Source organism: Mauremys reevesii, linkage group 3 (genome assembly GCF_016161935.1).
Source record: "Mauremys reevesii isolate NIE-2019 linkage group 3, ASM1616193v1, whole genome shotgun sequence".
In the NCBI taxonomy this organism is placed as follows: Eukaryota; Metazoa; Chordata; order Testudines; family Geoemydidae; genus Mauremys; species Mauremys reevesii.
In genome coordinates, this window is record NC_052625.1 from 49,003,716 (window position 1) to 49,019,431 (window position 15,716).

The window sequence follows — 15,716 nt, forward strand, 5'->3', positions numbered from 1 at the left end:
ACTAGATCAGTAAGTAAAAGGATTAACAAACTAAGAGAATTAACTGAGAGAATCTGTTTTTTAAACCATGAGGCATATATGGCAGCTCATTCTGTTATTAAGCTAGCTTTGTTACAGATTTGATAATGTCCAAGTGTTATGGGCCTATCTTGGTTTTAGTTTTTGTATGTGGAAGCACCAGCTTTTGTAAGGAAGACACTGTGATGCACTCCATTCTGCTGTTTACTATTTTATCTTTCAATCTATGGGCCAAATTTTTGTGGGACTCTTGTAAATCACACTGGTAACGTTTGCATGGCAACCCTCACAGATACTTCAGGAAAGAGCATTTGTGTACATGAAAGTGGTGCAGAGGTCTCAGTTACCACTTTCTGTGAGGACCTTTTTGTCCTAATTTAGCGAGAGTCAGGAAATTAGCCTACACCAGAATGTTTCTGTATGCTTAGGGCTGCAATTATTATGACTACAGGCGCTGCAGTGTTAGCTCATGTCAATACTAGCCTCTTGATCCGTACAGTGTATGCTTCATAGTTATATTTGGTGGTTGCCACTCCCTGATCTGTAAGCCTATGATATGTCAGCTCCTGGGTTCCATTCTCACTTCTCCCAGCAACTGCTGATGGAGGAAGCACTTCATTTTGTTTGTCAGAAAACTCAGTGTTAGAGCAAATGAGTGGTAAGACCCCTGTCTGGTATAGTGTAAATAGGTCACTACTTTTTGGCCCACGGAGGCTGCTGTTAACTATGCCTCTGGTAGAGTTAGGGGCATGCCTAGCAGGAACAACTCTTCAATGCTAATATCATATGCTTAGTATTTGCTAAAATTCAAAGATATTTTATATTGGGGAAGGTAATAATTCCTATGTATGCATTTTTTAATTTAACTTAATACTAAATAGTGTGACTTTTCTCTAAGAATGACACAGAAAATAACAAGGTCCCAATGTAATTTAATTATCTGTAGCTTAAAATTACCATCACTTACATGTACTTGCAAGACTAGGCAGCTGTGAACAATGCTATTTCATTTCCTTTGATGCCTGGTCAGATCTTTCTGTCTGCCAAAAAGACCAAGGGACAAGTTGTTGTCCTGTCCCCACACCTCTACCACCACCAATTATGGTTATTCAGGTCCTTGAAGTCCATAAATTTGGCTCCAGATACTTATCCACTGTGATGCTTATTAACTTCTGGCTGTGCTGATGTTCCAGGTCTCTCAGATGTCTCCCATTAAATATTTACATTTTTTTGCTCTCTTGGCCTCAGTTCAGGAAGGTGCTTAGGTACATGCCTAACTTGAAGCATGTGAGGTTAATGGGCCTACTTGTGTGCTCAAAATTAGGCATGCACTTAAGTAATGTGTTGTACCTAAGTCCAACTGCTGTTTCCTGACCATTGAGATCTTGCCACTTAGTTATAGATTCCCTTTGATGGAAAATTGACAAAAAACAGTTTCCCATCACATCTTATTTTAAAGGCACTGCCCATTGCTGCCACTTAAATAATGATCTGCCCATTGCACAAACACTTGCTCCTTTGAAAATACTATTATGCTGTACTACTATAGTATCCATGTAGGAACTCTCTAGAACAATCTTTTTATCTGTCCTTAGAGAAAAAGCATAACAAATCAAATTATAACAGTCCAACCTAAGATTTTTTTCAAGTGCAAAAATTGTGGGTTGTAAAACCAAATGTTTAATCAAATAACAACCACAACAAAAGTTGTGATAGAATAACAACAAATTAGGGGGGAAAAATATCCCTAGCTAAGTGAACTTTTATAGCAATTAAAATTACACCTCTCCGTGCATTATATTTTCTATGTGCTCTATTGCTAGATTAATAGTTTTTAAAATATTTTTGTATTGATTTTTTTAATTGGATGCTGAATAACAATTTGAAATAAATTACTATTGTTTACTCACTGTTATTTCTAGGTATAATCATAAGGTATGAAATCTATATGAGAGGAGCATTACGATCAGATGGAAGTCGTATTCCTCCTGAAAGTCGCATCTTCCAAAGCAGTGGATGGCTCAGTCCTCAGCCAATTATGGAGTCTGCTAATGAAAATGCATTAATGCCACCTCAGACCAGCACCACAATTACTGATCTTGAGCCATTCACAGAATATGAGTTTTGTGTTTTAGCCGTAAACATGGCTGGTAGCATATTTTCAGACTGGATATCGGGAAGAACTGGAGAAGGAGGTAAGTATTAGTTCATATCAACTAATTTTTAAAAACCTAGAATGTATTTAAAAAAGAGAGCTTTTTTGTTAAGTAAGTAGCCATAGGGCCAAAATCTGCTCATCTTATTTATCCAAAACTCACTTAAATTTGCTTGAGTAAGTAAATGATCTGGAGAAAGGGGTAAACAGTGAGGTGGCAAAGTTTGCAGATGATACTAAACTACTCAAGATAGTTAAGACCAAAGCAGATTGTGAAGAACTTCAAAAAGATCTCACAAAACTAAGTGATTGGGCAACAAAATGGCAAATGAAATTTAATGTGGATAAATGTAAAGTAATGCACATTGGAAAAAATAACCCCAACTATACATACAACATGATGGGGCTAATTTAGCTACAACGAGTCAGGAAAAAGATCTTGGAGTTATCGTGGATAGTTCTCTGAAGATGTCCACGCAGTGTGCAGAGGCGGTCAAAAAAGCAAACAGGATGTTAGGAATCATTAAAAAGGAGATAGAGAATAAGACTGAGAATATATTATTGCCCTTATATAAATCCATGGTACGCCCACATCTCGAATACTGTGTACAGATGTGGTCTCCTCACCTCAAAAAAAGATATTCTAGCACTAGAAAAGGTTCAGAAAAGAGCAACTAAAATGATTAGGGGTTTAGAGAGGGTCCCATATGAGGAAAGATTAAAGAGGCTAGGACTCTTCAGTTTGGAAAAGAGAAGACTAAGGGGGGACATGATAGAGGTATATAAAATCATGAGTGATGTTGAGAAAGTGGATAAGGAAAAGTTATTTACTTATTCCCATAATACAAGAACTAGGGGTCACCAAATGAAATTAATAGGCAGCAGGTTTAAAATAAATAAAAGGAAGTTCTTCTTCACGCAGCGCACAGTCAACTTGTGGAACTCCTTACCTGAGGAGGTTGTGAAGGCTAGGACAATGTTTAAAAGGGGACTGGATAAATTCATGGTGGCTAAGTCCCTAAATGGCTATTAGCCAGGATGGGTAAGAATGGTGTCCCTAGCCTCTGTTCATCAGAGGATGGAGATGGATGGCAGGAGAGAGATCACTTGATCATTGCCTGTTAGGTTCACTCCCTCAGGGGCACCTGGCATTGGCCACTGTCGGTAGACAGATACAGGGCTAGATGGACCTTTGGTCTGACCCGGTACGGCCTTTCTTATGTTCTTATGTTCTTATGAGTAAAATGACTGTGGAAGAAAAAATTGCAATCACACTGCAACAAACATCTAAGACCATATGATAACAAAATCTTATTACTCTTAAGTTTGGTTATCAGAATTTTACCTAGTTTTCCCCATTATTGTGTATATCTTCTTCAAGCAAATCCTCATTAACCCACTTTTTTTCCTGAAAACCTGGGAGAATAGGTAGGGCTTGAGGTGAGCCTTGAAGGTCAACAAACTCAGACTCTGTAACACTTGCAATTTTGGGGGAAGAAATAAATGTGGATGCAATGACTATCATTTAAGTCCATTTTCAAGAACTCAGCACTCACAAGTGGGGCTAGATTTTAAAAGAGCTCTGCTCTCATGCACTAAATAAGGGCCAGGCACCTAAGTAGGGACCAGATTTTCAAAAGTACTCTGCACACAACAGCTGGCGTTGTGACACCAATGGCCAGATTTTCAAAAGAGTTCAGTACTCAACATACTGAGCTCTTCTGATAATAAGGCTACTTATTTTCTTGCCTAAATTGGAGCTGAGCTCTTCTGACAATTCTGGTTTTTCCTACCTGATAGAGCTCAGATTTCAGCGATTAAATGTCTCATCAAATATCAATAAGGCTACGATTTAGTCACGGGTATTTTTAGGAAAAGTCATACACTGGTCAGGGGCAATAAACAAAAATTCACAGTCCATGACCTGACAATGACTTTTACCTGTGATTAAAAATCTTGGGGTGGGGTGCTGGGGGAGCAGAATGGGGCCACTGCTGCGGGGGGGGGGGCATGCACCCAGGACCAGCAACACCAGCTGCCGGGGACCACAGCTGCTCTGGCCAGCTGGGGATGGCTGCCCTGGGCCGCCAGAGCAGCGGGTGGTATGGCTGTCCCCGGGGGCTATCTGAGCAGCTGACCCCAGAGCCAGCTGCTTGGGAGGCCCTGTGGTCAGCCACACTGGCCCCTGCAGAAGTCACGGAGGTTGCAGAAAGTCACGGAAACTGTGATTTCCATGACCTCCATGACAGACATGGAGCCCTACTCATTAGTGATGCCCACATTTGTTGGTGCCTCCAAAATCATGTCCTCGGTTATTTGCTTCCACAAAATGGGAGGCTAGGCTAAAACCCTTTTTAGAATGTGGCTTTCTGCTTGTCAGTTTTTAAATAGCATATATCGCAAAAGTGTCAAATTTTCTCTTGGGAAGAGGTCCATTAGTACGGTGTTTGTAATAAGAGGCACTCTGAGTTGGGATTCTATCATTACAAAGTGAGAAGGTGGGGCTTTTACTACAGTGCAGACAGTGCTTTTAAAGGTTTTGTTATCCAAGACAGGAGCATTCCTCTATAAGAAGTGAGAGATGTGTTAATTTCAAACCTGCCCAGCAAACAAAATTGCTTTTAAGGTGATTAAGCATTGAACAATCATTGCTTTTATCAGGTTTTTTCCAGATCACATGAAAATTTTGCATTTGAGAGCTTTTCATCTATCTACTTCCTACCTATATCTGCCAAAAAAGGTGTTTAGTAGCTAAGTGGTGGTTAGTACCTCTTTAAAAACGTGCATTATAAAATCAAGGTTTATTTTGCATAGATGATTTTTTTTGCCTTTTTATATAATATTTAAAACAATATAAAATTCCATTCTGACTTGAAAATTAATTTTTACAAGGGGCTTATTAAGGAATTGGATGTGAAAAGACATTTTATAGTCTATAACAGATGGCATTTTACAAATACAGTAAGAAAACTTGCATGACACATGTTGTTCATTTATTTTATGGTAAATTAGCACATTTGTTTTTAGCTCCTGTATTCATGCCATCTCCATCAGTATTCCCTCTTTCACCGTATTCTCTCAATGTATCTTGGGAAAAGCCACAAGATAATGTAGCAAGAGGAGAAGTGATGGGATACAGCATCAACGTAATTACCACACAAAACATGTTGCCAGTATTTTCCCAGGTATTGTTGTTATCAATCTGTTTTCATTGTTTGCTAATATATGGATGTTATACAGAAGAAGAAAAAATAGTATCAGCCTTGGTGTCTTGGCAAAATTGTTATTTGTCTATTTATTGTACATTCTTCTTACCTAATTTCCTCACCCAGCAGTTTATGGCATGCTTTTAATTTTCTGTAATGGTGTGTGCATTGCTTAATTGTTGAATTGTACCCCTGAAGAGAGCAGTATTTCAGTGGAGGGGAAAGAGATGCCTAGATATGAAGAGCCAATTCAGGTGAATTTGGTCAATACCCTCAAGCTGTGCATATGTTGATTCTGTAAAAGCGGCATATATGTGTGCCCGGAGGGCACCCAGCAATAAGGGCAATCCATGCACAGTCCCTCTATCCCCTTGCCAGTGTTGACACCTCTCTGTTTTATTATTTTTAAAGCTTTCCCTTTTGGAGTCAGGTGATTATGCAAGAATTTCAGCCTATGTTTTTGGTGACCCTTGTGGTTGCTAGGAAAAGTTTGAAAACATGATCCCCAAAGGTTCAAAAGGCAAATAAAAACAATGCAAGAATAGTGGCTAAAAATCGTGACATTTTAAAAAATAAATCTCATGATTTTGGGGTGCTGACATACGATTTTTGAATTATTGGGCCTGGCAATACTGCCTTACACAGATGACTGCTGATACCTCATTCAGTTACTCCTGCTCCTGAACTGTGCTAAAAGCAAGAATGATCTGTGTGGGAGTGTGACGGTGCGGTTCTGGCGGGACCCAACTGAGAGTGCCAAATCAGGACCAATTGCTCAAACAGGGCAGTCACAGCCCTAGGCTGGGGTTTTTCCACCTCTAAGGCAAACCAAACCAGCCAGACACAGAGGACTCTGGTCTCACCCCACTGGCTAACCACAAGTCACACAAGCAATTTCCTTAGACACTCCAGTCTCCCAGTATCACCACCAGTGCACTCGTCCTGGGGATGAATGGTTATGAAAACCAACACCCCAATAAAAGAAAAAGGTTCTCTCGATCCCAAAGGACCAAGCCCCAGACCCAGGTCAATATACACATCAGATCTTACCCACAAATCACGCTGTTGCCAATCCTTTAGAATCTAAAATCTAAAGGTTTATTTACAAAGGGAAAAAGGTGGAAATGAGAGGTAGAATTGGTTAAATGGAATCAATTACATACAGTAATGGCAAAGTTCTTAGTTCAGGCTTGCAGCAGTGCTGGAGTAAACTGCAGGTTCAAATTAAGTCTCTGGAACATCCCCCGCTGGGATGGGTCCTCAGTCCCTTGTGTAGAGCTTCAGTTTGTAGCAAAGTCCCTCCAGAGGTAAGAAGCAGGATTGAAGACCAGATGGAGATGATGCATCAGCCTTATATAGGCTTTTCCAGGTGTAAGAATCTCTTTGTCCTTACTGTGGAAAATTACAGCAAAATGGAGTCTGCAGTCACATGGACAAGTCTCTGCATACTTTGCTGAGTCACAAGGCGTGTCTGCCTTCTCTCCATGGGTCAATTGTGTAGCTGATGGTCCTTAATGGGCCATCAAGCCAGCTAGGCAGGGCTAACACCAGCTTGTCTGGGATATTTCCCAGAAACAGAGCATAATACAAAATACAGACAGTACAGAGCCAATACTTATAACTTCAACTACAAAATGATACACAGACATACAGACAGCATAATCATAACCAGCAACCCAGAACCTGGTCTTAGACACCTTATATGACCCCCTTTACTTAAGATTTGGTGCCACTACAGGACCTTGGTTGCAACCCATGTTCTATATGGTCCCAATTTATATCAATAACGTCACAGGGAGGAGCATGTAAATTGGCCATTGTTGGAATATGCCACAGGATCTGACTATTTCTCCTTTTCCCAGGGGTGCTCCACCCTTGCTCTGCCATGAGGCTCGACCCACACTCTGCCCCCTCCCCCAAAGCCCCACTCTGGCCATGTCCTGCCTCTTTCAAATTCCACTCTGTCCCCTCCCCTGAGCTTGCCCCGCCCTCACTCTGCCTCTTTCTGCCCTGCTGCTCCCTCCAACCCACCCCACTTCCAGCACCTCCTGCCCACTGCCGAACAGCAGATTGGCAGCAGGCATCCCAGAACATACCACTACAATTCCACTTGCAGAAATCCTACAGCGCATGGAAACTTTTTGCTTGGAGCCACAAATGAGAATGAAAAATAGTTGTAATGTACTTTCCCTTGTCCTATGGCTTTTCTAGTGTGTGTGTAAGTGTAGGTTAGAATTCAATCCATAATTTATGGAGCACTTTGGGCACCCTTCAGGATGAAAAGTGCTATATAAATGTATGATTTGCAGTGTTGCCATTTTTTGCAATTTTATCACAACTGTCCCAATATTCTTTTTTCATGAAGTCCCAGTTCCTGGAGTCATTTTATTTTGTGAGAATCTCAGCTTTTATTGTTAAAATAGTATCTTTCTAGTCTTCTGGTTGAAAATGTGAACCCTGAAAAACAGAAGGCAAGTAAAAAGAATCCCAGATCTTAAAATCACAAGTTTTTGGAGGCCTTACTCATAACTTTTAAATGTTTGGGGTTGACAATACTGGATTTTTATTTTAATTATTTTGGCAATAATATTGAACTAAAAATCTAAAGAGTGAGTGACGAAGTGTTGCCTATTAGCTAGGGAGCAAGGGAATGACAGCCAGAACTCCTGCATTCCATTTCTGACACTGATGTAAGTATATTATTTATGGTACTGTCTCTGTGCCTCCATTTGCTTATCTGTAAAATGGAGACAGTAATACTTATCTACCTCATGGGGTTGTTGAAATTGTAACTTACTTATGTGTAAAGTGCTTTAGACCTCCTGGGTTCCAATTTTGTGAGACTTTAGATTTCTAGAGAAACGAGTATCTGAAACAGTTTATCTGAACAACAGAATCTTTGCCTGTGTAAATATTGACTGGTCCCATCAGAATGTGTGCCACTCATGTCACTTATTCCACAATGATCAGATTGATAGGCTTAGATTTCATCACTTAATGGTGACATCTTCGTCATCCATAATCTACAGTGTTTGTAGCGATACCAGCACCACCACACAGCTTTATGAGGCAATAACTATGTCTCCTCATTTATCCACCCAGGAACTGGATTATTACCTCATAAAACAGTGTGATGGAAGTATTATCATTTAAATCCTACCTTGTTGATATTCACCAAAATAATCCTTTTCTACTAATGGATCCTGGCAAATCTTTCCATGTTTAAATGCATGAATCTACAAATTCAGAGTCTAATTTCTTATTAGCGATCATATCCTCTATTAACAGGAATGAAAACATTATTTAACTAAGTACCATCTTCCAATTTGTTTGCCTTGCAGATTGTGTATATAGCTGAAGCTCATGAGCTGTCCTATATAGTGACAGGATTAAAACCCTACACAATGTACAACTTCACTATTACTCTCTGCAATCGAATTGAATGTGTAACCAGTGAGCCAAGCATCGGACAAACCTTAGCAGCTGGTAAGGAAATAATCTGATCCATGTACAAAGTTGACGCAGCTTTCTAATGAGTACCATTACAGATGATCATAGTTTGATGCACAGTGACAGGGATAGGTGTTGTATTAATATAAAGTGACTTGCTTAATTATAATTTGTTTACCTTGACAGTTTAGAAACAAAACAAAATGTTTTCCATGCAGGTTTACAGTATACTCTAATGCGATAGGATTTATGTGCTTCTCTCTCAATTACAAGTCAGTTATTTAGTTATCCTATTCCTGTTTGTTTATATCATGCCCATCCATAGCTCTTACGCTGATTAGAGCTGATAATAAATCAGTTGCTTCCTATAAGTCTTCATGTGCCAGATTTTCAAATGAAGGCATGCAGAAGTGTGTATGCACTTTTGCAAATGCTTGGCTTTACACGCGAGTAGGAGTTGAATTCTTTTCTTATGAACTGGACTTTCAAACTTTGACTAGCTTGTGTGTGGTGAGTATTTGTGTACCTATGCCAGAGACACACTGATGTACATGCATATTTTGCGTGTGCCCATTTGAAAATATTCAGGTTATGAAGGTTCTCTGTTACAGAGCTGCAGTACTGTAAACATCAGTTCCAAATCTGTGGAACACTTGCTGGTGGTGTGCAGAGAGTTGGCTGGTCACATTGCTCTCTCCTTATTTCCAGCTGCGACACTACATAAAAACAAACAAACATTAAATAATTTCACGATATTACCATTTCCAGTTATGCAACTGCTGTATGGAATCATGAATGGGAAGGAGGTGGTCCTTGCAGTCATGAACAGTAGGGGAGGTGATCCACGAAATGAGCTATCTATTGTGATGTGGTCCATAATGTGAAAAAAAATTGAGAACCCCTGCTATATAGAATATTTTAAAAAACTTTTTAATGTTCCCTTCTTCCCTTTCATGGTTGCCAGTCTACCTGTTTTCAGTTTATGGGGAAAATGATTTGTTCTCTCACAATGGATACCGCTCCCTCACGGTTCAGGCCTTCTGTTTGAATGGACAGAGATGGCTCTGAGATGGTGTCTCTTCTGTTTCTGGACTCCAGGAGATTTCTTTGATCTCTTCGTGCTGAGCCTCTTTAAAATTTTAACTTGGCTCTGTCTTAAGAACCCATTCCATATAAGCATGACTTTATTTCTCCACCATCATTCCCGACCATCCAATTGTCATCTCTGGAATGGAGTATCAAATTAGTGCCAGCCTGGACAGCTCTGCCCCATAGGAACCTCACTGTTCCACGGGATTCCAAAGGCTAATAGCCCCAGAAACCAATATGACCTACATAGGACCCTTTGTTGTTGTTACAAATTATCCAACCTTGCGTGTATATATTTATTCAAAGATTGAGAATGAATAGCTCGGTTAAGCTTGACAGCTTGTTTATGACTGTCTCCTCCTCCGTTGTGTTAACGCTTAGAGACCTATCACATTAAAGAAGACAGGAGAATACAAAACAGAATAACAGACAGGTCTGGATTTATTAGACTTTTCACATTATAGCATTTTTCTGTTCACCGTTTGCAGATCTTGCAGAGAGTGACCACTTTGAGAATTGGAGGGTTCAGTCTCGTATTGCATTTGCTCAGTTGAAACAGTACTACTGATGTTGATTTCCCCAGATTTTATGCTCATAAATTTTAAAATATAAAGAACAAAACACTTGGATTTTGCATGCCATTTCTTCTTTCACCATTCAGATTTTTCATAACTGTAGCAAATTGTTTGCAATCCTACAGTTAAGTGTCTAATACTATTTCCATAACAGGTTTATATTTGCAACAGTTCCATCCTGGGAAACAATATTTCTAAAAAAAGGTATTTAAAATATATTTATTTTTTAAAATAAAACCTCCTGGTTTTGTAATCTTCGGGTTAATATAAGAAGGTAGAATAATACTAGACAGACTTGGAGATGCCATTCCCATCAACAGCAGGGATAGTGGCTCAGATCCTGGTCAATGCAAAGTCCTTGTTGCACCACTGAGTGGTTCAAGGTGAATTAAAATTGCCTTGAAAGGGGAGGGGAGGATTCCCTGAGTGTGAAGGAATCTCCATTTGGCAAAGAATCACTAACACTGGCTCTGTGCCACTCCCTGTTGGCCCCTGGCAGAAGGAGCTTGCTGGAGGAGGTGGGGCTAAAGTGTGCTTCAGTGTAATGGTCCCTTACGGCTGTTTACAATCCAGTGCAATTTAAAGTAGCCTTGAGTTTTGTTTCAGCTTGTTGTAGAGCTGAAGGCTGCTTCCATTGACCTTTGACTTTTGAGAACAGAATTTGGCCCATTATCTCTTATTGATACCACAGTGGAAGGACCCTCCCCCCCCCCCAGTCTCTTTCTAAGCACAGTTTTATTTTCCAAATATAGGCAAAACACAAAAAAAGTTCCTCAGCCCACCATGGGCTACAGCTCTCAGGGAATTTTTCCTTTTGCCTCATTATCCCTCCTTTTTCAGGACCCACAACAACATTCTTCTGTGCTATTTTAATTGAGCACTGCCTTTCAGGGCTTTCTCCTTGGAGGCCCTCTTTCCCCTGTAGGCTCCCAAGGGACTGAAGGCAGTGGGACTTTGGCAGTCTCACTCAGGGAATTTCAGAGAAAGAGAGAGAGCTCAGAACCCAGAGTAATGAGAGTAGCGAGAGCTCAGAAGAAGGAACAGAGCTGGGCTGAACCTTCAGGGAGGGGATGCTCCTGACATGGGGAACAGTGGAGTCAGATCAGGTTCATGAAAGCAGAAGGCAGCTGAGTTACCTGTGAACTTCCCTAATGCAGAAAGCCATGGCCAGAGAGGGCTGAGGGAGATACCTTCTGGCTGTCTAAGCTGGAGAGCCGGAGAGAGATGAAGATTGGGAAATGATGGGGGGATGAGTTTCTGTGTAAGGGCTAGAACTAGATCTGGTAAGTAAACAGGATGGAGATGCTCCCCAGCTCTACATTCTGAGGTGGGAGGTGTAGGGGTGAGGGGTGCTGGAGCTGTACTTGGTGTGTTGATGTATTATTGGGACTTAAAAGAGTAAATGTACTGTTTGGTTTGTGCTGGAGAAATCTGGATTGTGGTTGAGAGCCTTTTGTGGTAATTAACCCTACAAAAGGCTATTTATATGTGAAAAGCTTCGGTGGAGTTACTGGAGGCTATGAAAGAAAAGAGAAACTGAGGCAAAAGCACTGGTCCTGTTGTGCCCTGCTGCAACACTAGGAAGGAGATGCCTTCTCACATATGGTGAGGAATGCAAGCAGATGATCAGCCCATGGGAAAAAGGAACTATGAATGCCTAGAAGAGGGCCCTCGAGGCATGGGGCTGCTTGCACAGCCACTCTGAAGCCATGAGGGGCACTCAGGACATATACCCTTTGACATGGATCTTAAACTATTTTTTTTATTTTCAAAGTTTTTTTTCTGTTTTGTGTTTAATTCAGACCATTACATTATGGATCACATTCCCAGCAGAGGTAATTGGCATAGCTTCATAGACTGGAGGTATACAAATTACACAAGGAGAGGATCTAGTCACAAGAAAGAGGTTCAAAAAACGTAGTTGCATAGAATACTAGGAATATTTGCATCACTTCCTGAATATTAAAATGAGGTCAGAGATGTTTGTCATTAAGGATTTCGACTTCATTTCAGAGGTGCTGGAACAATTTGTATAGTGGGGTTGCTGAGACCCATGAATCAAACTGTAAATCCTGTATATAATGGAAACCACTTACAGCCAGTGGGTGTTGCAGCACCCCTAGAACCTCTAGTTCCAGCACCTATGGTTCATTTTTTAAAGCAGTTTATGGTCAAATCAGTGTCATTGTAAAATTAATGCAGATTTCTCAAAGGCAAAACATTCAGGGGCTCAAAAGTTTTCTATAAGGCACAAAGACATCTAGTTGTCTCTTCTTCCCCTGCCCCTCCCATTCCTGTTTGTGACATTTCAGCAGAATAGAATTAGCTGTGTGAGAACAGTAATTGCTTATCCTACAGATCTCAATATCAAATAGTCAGTGTGACTTAAACAATCTATACAGCTGTGTTTCATTAACTGCTGTGTGGCTGAACTCACTTTTTGTAATTAAGTTTGTCTTTCATTTGTCCTTTTGTAATTTTTTTTTTCAAACTTAAATTTAACATCGTTTGTTTTTTAAAAAGACACCAAAACACACCCTTGTGATTGCTGCCATTCACCTCAGCACATTGTAATACTGCTCCTTTGCTTTTGATGGCAATTACAGGGTTCAGAAGCTAATTTGTAGAAGATATTCTTCCAGCAGCAGCTGCATCTGGCTTCTTGGCAGACTCCTCAAGCAGTTGTATTGCTGGCTTTGGAGTTGCCTCTGGGTTTACTGGGGTAATGATGAGGATGGGCTGTCTGGGCTGTCTTACGCTCCTGGATGTCATTTTATTTTTTGATTACCCTTTTAATCTAAGTAATTTTGTCCATTTTTATCCATTTATGAAAAAAGTCCAGTGCAAACTCTTTTGGAGAGCTACATTCCATTTGCACTAGCAATGCATCACTTGCTTATGCCTGTCATAAATTGGTTTTCTGCACAATTCTAAGCAACAGTCTTAAAACAACCCATATCCTGTTATGCTGGTAATTAATCATGCATTAACTTCTCTCTCTCTATTAAAAGTAAAATATGAAGGCTGTTTGCTGCTGGTCTGAAAACACACATTGTTTTGCATGCATGTACATAAGTCTTTTCATTGCGAATAGGACCCAAAGTGATTAAACAAGCTCTCTTAATATGTTAATTTATAATTTTAATTACAACAATCTTGTGTATATATAGTCATTAGTGAATACTAATATAAATATTTTTCTACCTTTTTATTCATAATGCATAAACCAATCATCCAGTTACTTCTCGGCAGTTGCCTGTTTTTGTTTCATAATACAATCTTTGTTCTCAGTTATGAATGCATTTTGTTCATTCCTGTCTTGAATAATCCCTCATTAAGCCAGTCACTTTCTGCTCCATGCTAAAAAGGAAAAATTATCATGCAAATGTGGCATGCCATATTAAAAAGCACATTACCAAACACTTTTGTTGCTGTCCTTCAATTAGTTTCCCTTCTTTGAATTTAATTTCATTTGTTGTTAAACTACTGACTTGATGTATGGACTCGTGAATTTGAGGCTGCTGCCAAGAAAGTAGAAGGAAAAAAAAATCAAAGCCTCTTCAGAAGGTTGCAGAGGCAAAACTGAAATGAATTTGCTTCACCTTTGACAAGAACACTTGAGCAGCATTTGAGTCGTCTGATGATTCAGCTTGGCTAATTAGCCGATTATTTATTTCAAGAATAAAGGCACTGTTTTACAATTAGAGAAGTGTAAAGTAATCTAAGAAATTTGGTAATGACAGATGACTTAAGTAACTTCTGAGATAAACAGTATCTGCTCAAACTTGTCTCGCTGAGTGTTCTCAAGCTGTAGTTAAACTGCTCTTTGAGTCTTGGTAAAATAGTAGGAAGCCAAATGTTTGTTTGTTCGCCCAACATTACACTTCAGAAAGTAGCTCACATTATTCTTTTGCCAGTGTGTCAAATTTGCATGGTTTTTAAGGTATGTGTAAGTTGTATTTCTCTTGATTAAAAGCTTTTGGTTCAAAGCAATACTTTTTAATTGCCTAATGATATAAGTCAGTTCTTAGGAAAGAACCGTGCATTTAGGAGTTCATTTGCAATATAACTGAAAAATTCATTGCATGGCAGTAAAACAATTTACTGTTAATTACAAGGAGAAGAATTTGCTGTACCATGCTCACAGATTGCCATGAATCATGCAGCACTCCTAGAGATTTATAACAGATGTGTAAGTGGGATGAATTAGCAGGGTTTAATAACAGAGACACAAATCATGCAGACTTCAAGGAGCTTTAATTGATATACTAGAATGTGACGGGCATGAATCACTCAGCCATTCAACAGCACTGTAACATATGGTCAGCTCAATATGCTGCATCTTAAATCGGTTGGTAAGTCGTTGGTTGTCCCATATGGTGGAAGCAATATATTTTTCATGATTTTTTTTTAAAATACTGTGTTTTACATTTATTTTAAAGATATGATTATAATACATATTATTAAATGGTCTCCTGATACCCATTATGGATGTTTTCTTATTTGTTTTTTCATTAAAATTTCTTTAAAAAAAAACCAAACCCTAAAAAGATTCTCCTGAAAAAGTCTAAAATGATTGTCAGAAGCCATAAGTGCTATTGCTTCACTCATTTACTATTGACAACATTTGATACTGCTTGAAGTGCATATGGAAGCGGAGCTTGTACCAGGAATGCTACAGCAATTGCAGGGTCCTGTGAACCAACTAACCTATAGCAATAATGAAACTGATAGCTGTCTGGCTTTGCATATTGTTTTACTCATAGGCAAAGTTTGGAGACGAATAAGACTCAAGCCACCATGACCTCCCCCCCCCCAAAAAAAATGGCACCTCCAAAATGGTTGTGACGTTCACAACAGCTCTGATTTGTATGTGCTACAGTATGAACTCTAATGGACAGCAGTCAAAAGTTTAAGTATTTATGTCTTCATTGTTAATATTACCTTTTAAAATAGTACAAACAAGAGTAACACCTTGCTCCTGTAATCATCTTGAAAACCTTAAATAGCTAATTGCAGACTAATACAGATGGGTACAGAAACATCCACCTGTAATACACTGAAAATTATTTATTCAAACATGTACAAGTATGTGGAGTGGTAAAGGTTTTGTAGCCAGACTGTAAACCCATTTTTATTGGGACAGGAATCTGGCAGTCCTTGGAAAAGCTTTAGCAGTTGTATTAGTAAACCTGACAGACTTGAGAAAGGAATATTGCATCT

At 39.5% G+C, this 15,716-nt stretch overlaps 1 protein-coding gene across 1 annotated transcript in view; it reads left to right on the forward strand.

The window, feature by feature from the left end:
• USH2A (usherin) overlaps positions 1 to 15,716 on the forward strand; it is a 577,940-nt gene that overhangs the window by 120,915 nt on the left and 441,309 nt on the right. Inside the window, exons 18-20 of the mRNA XM_039530373.1 lie at positions 1,941 to 2,213; positions 5,201 to 5,358; positions 8,721 to 8,865. Of these exons, the coding sequence (XP_039386307.1) occupies positions 1,941 to 2,213; positions 5,201 to 5,358; positions 8,721 to 8,865 (576 nt within the window). The remainder of the gene's footprint in view (positions 1 to 1,940; positions 2,214 to 5,200; positions 5,359 to 8,720; positions 8,866 to 15,716) is intronic.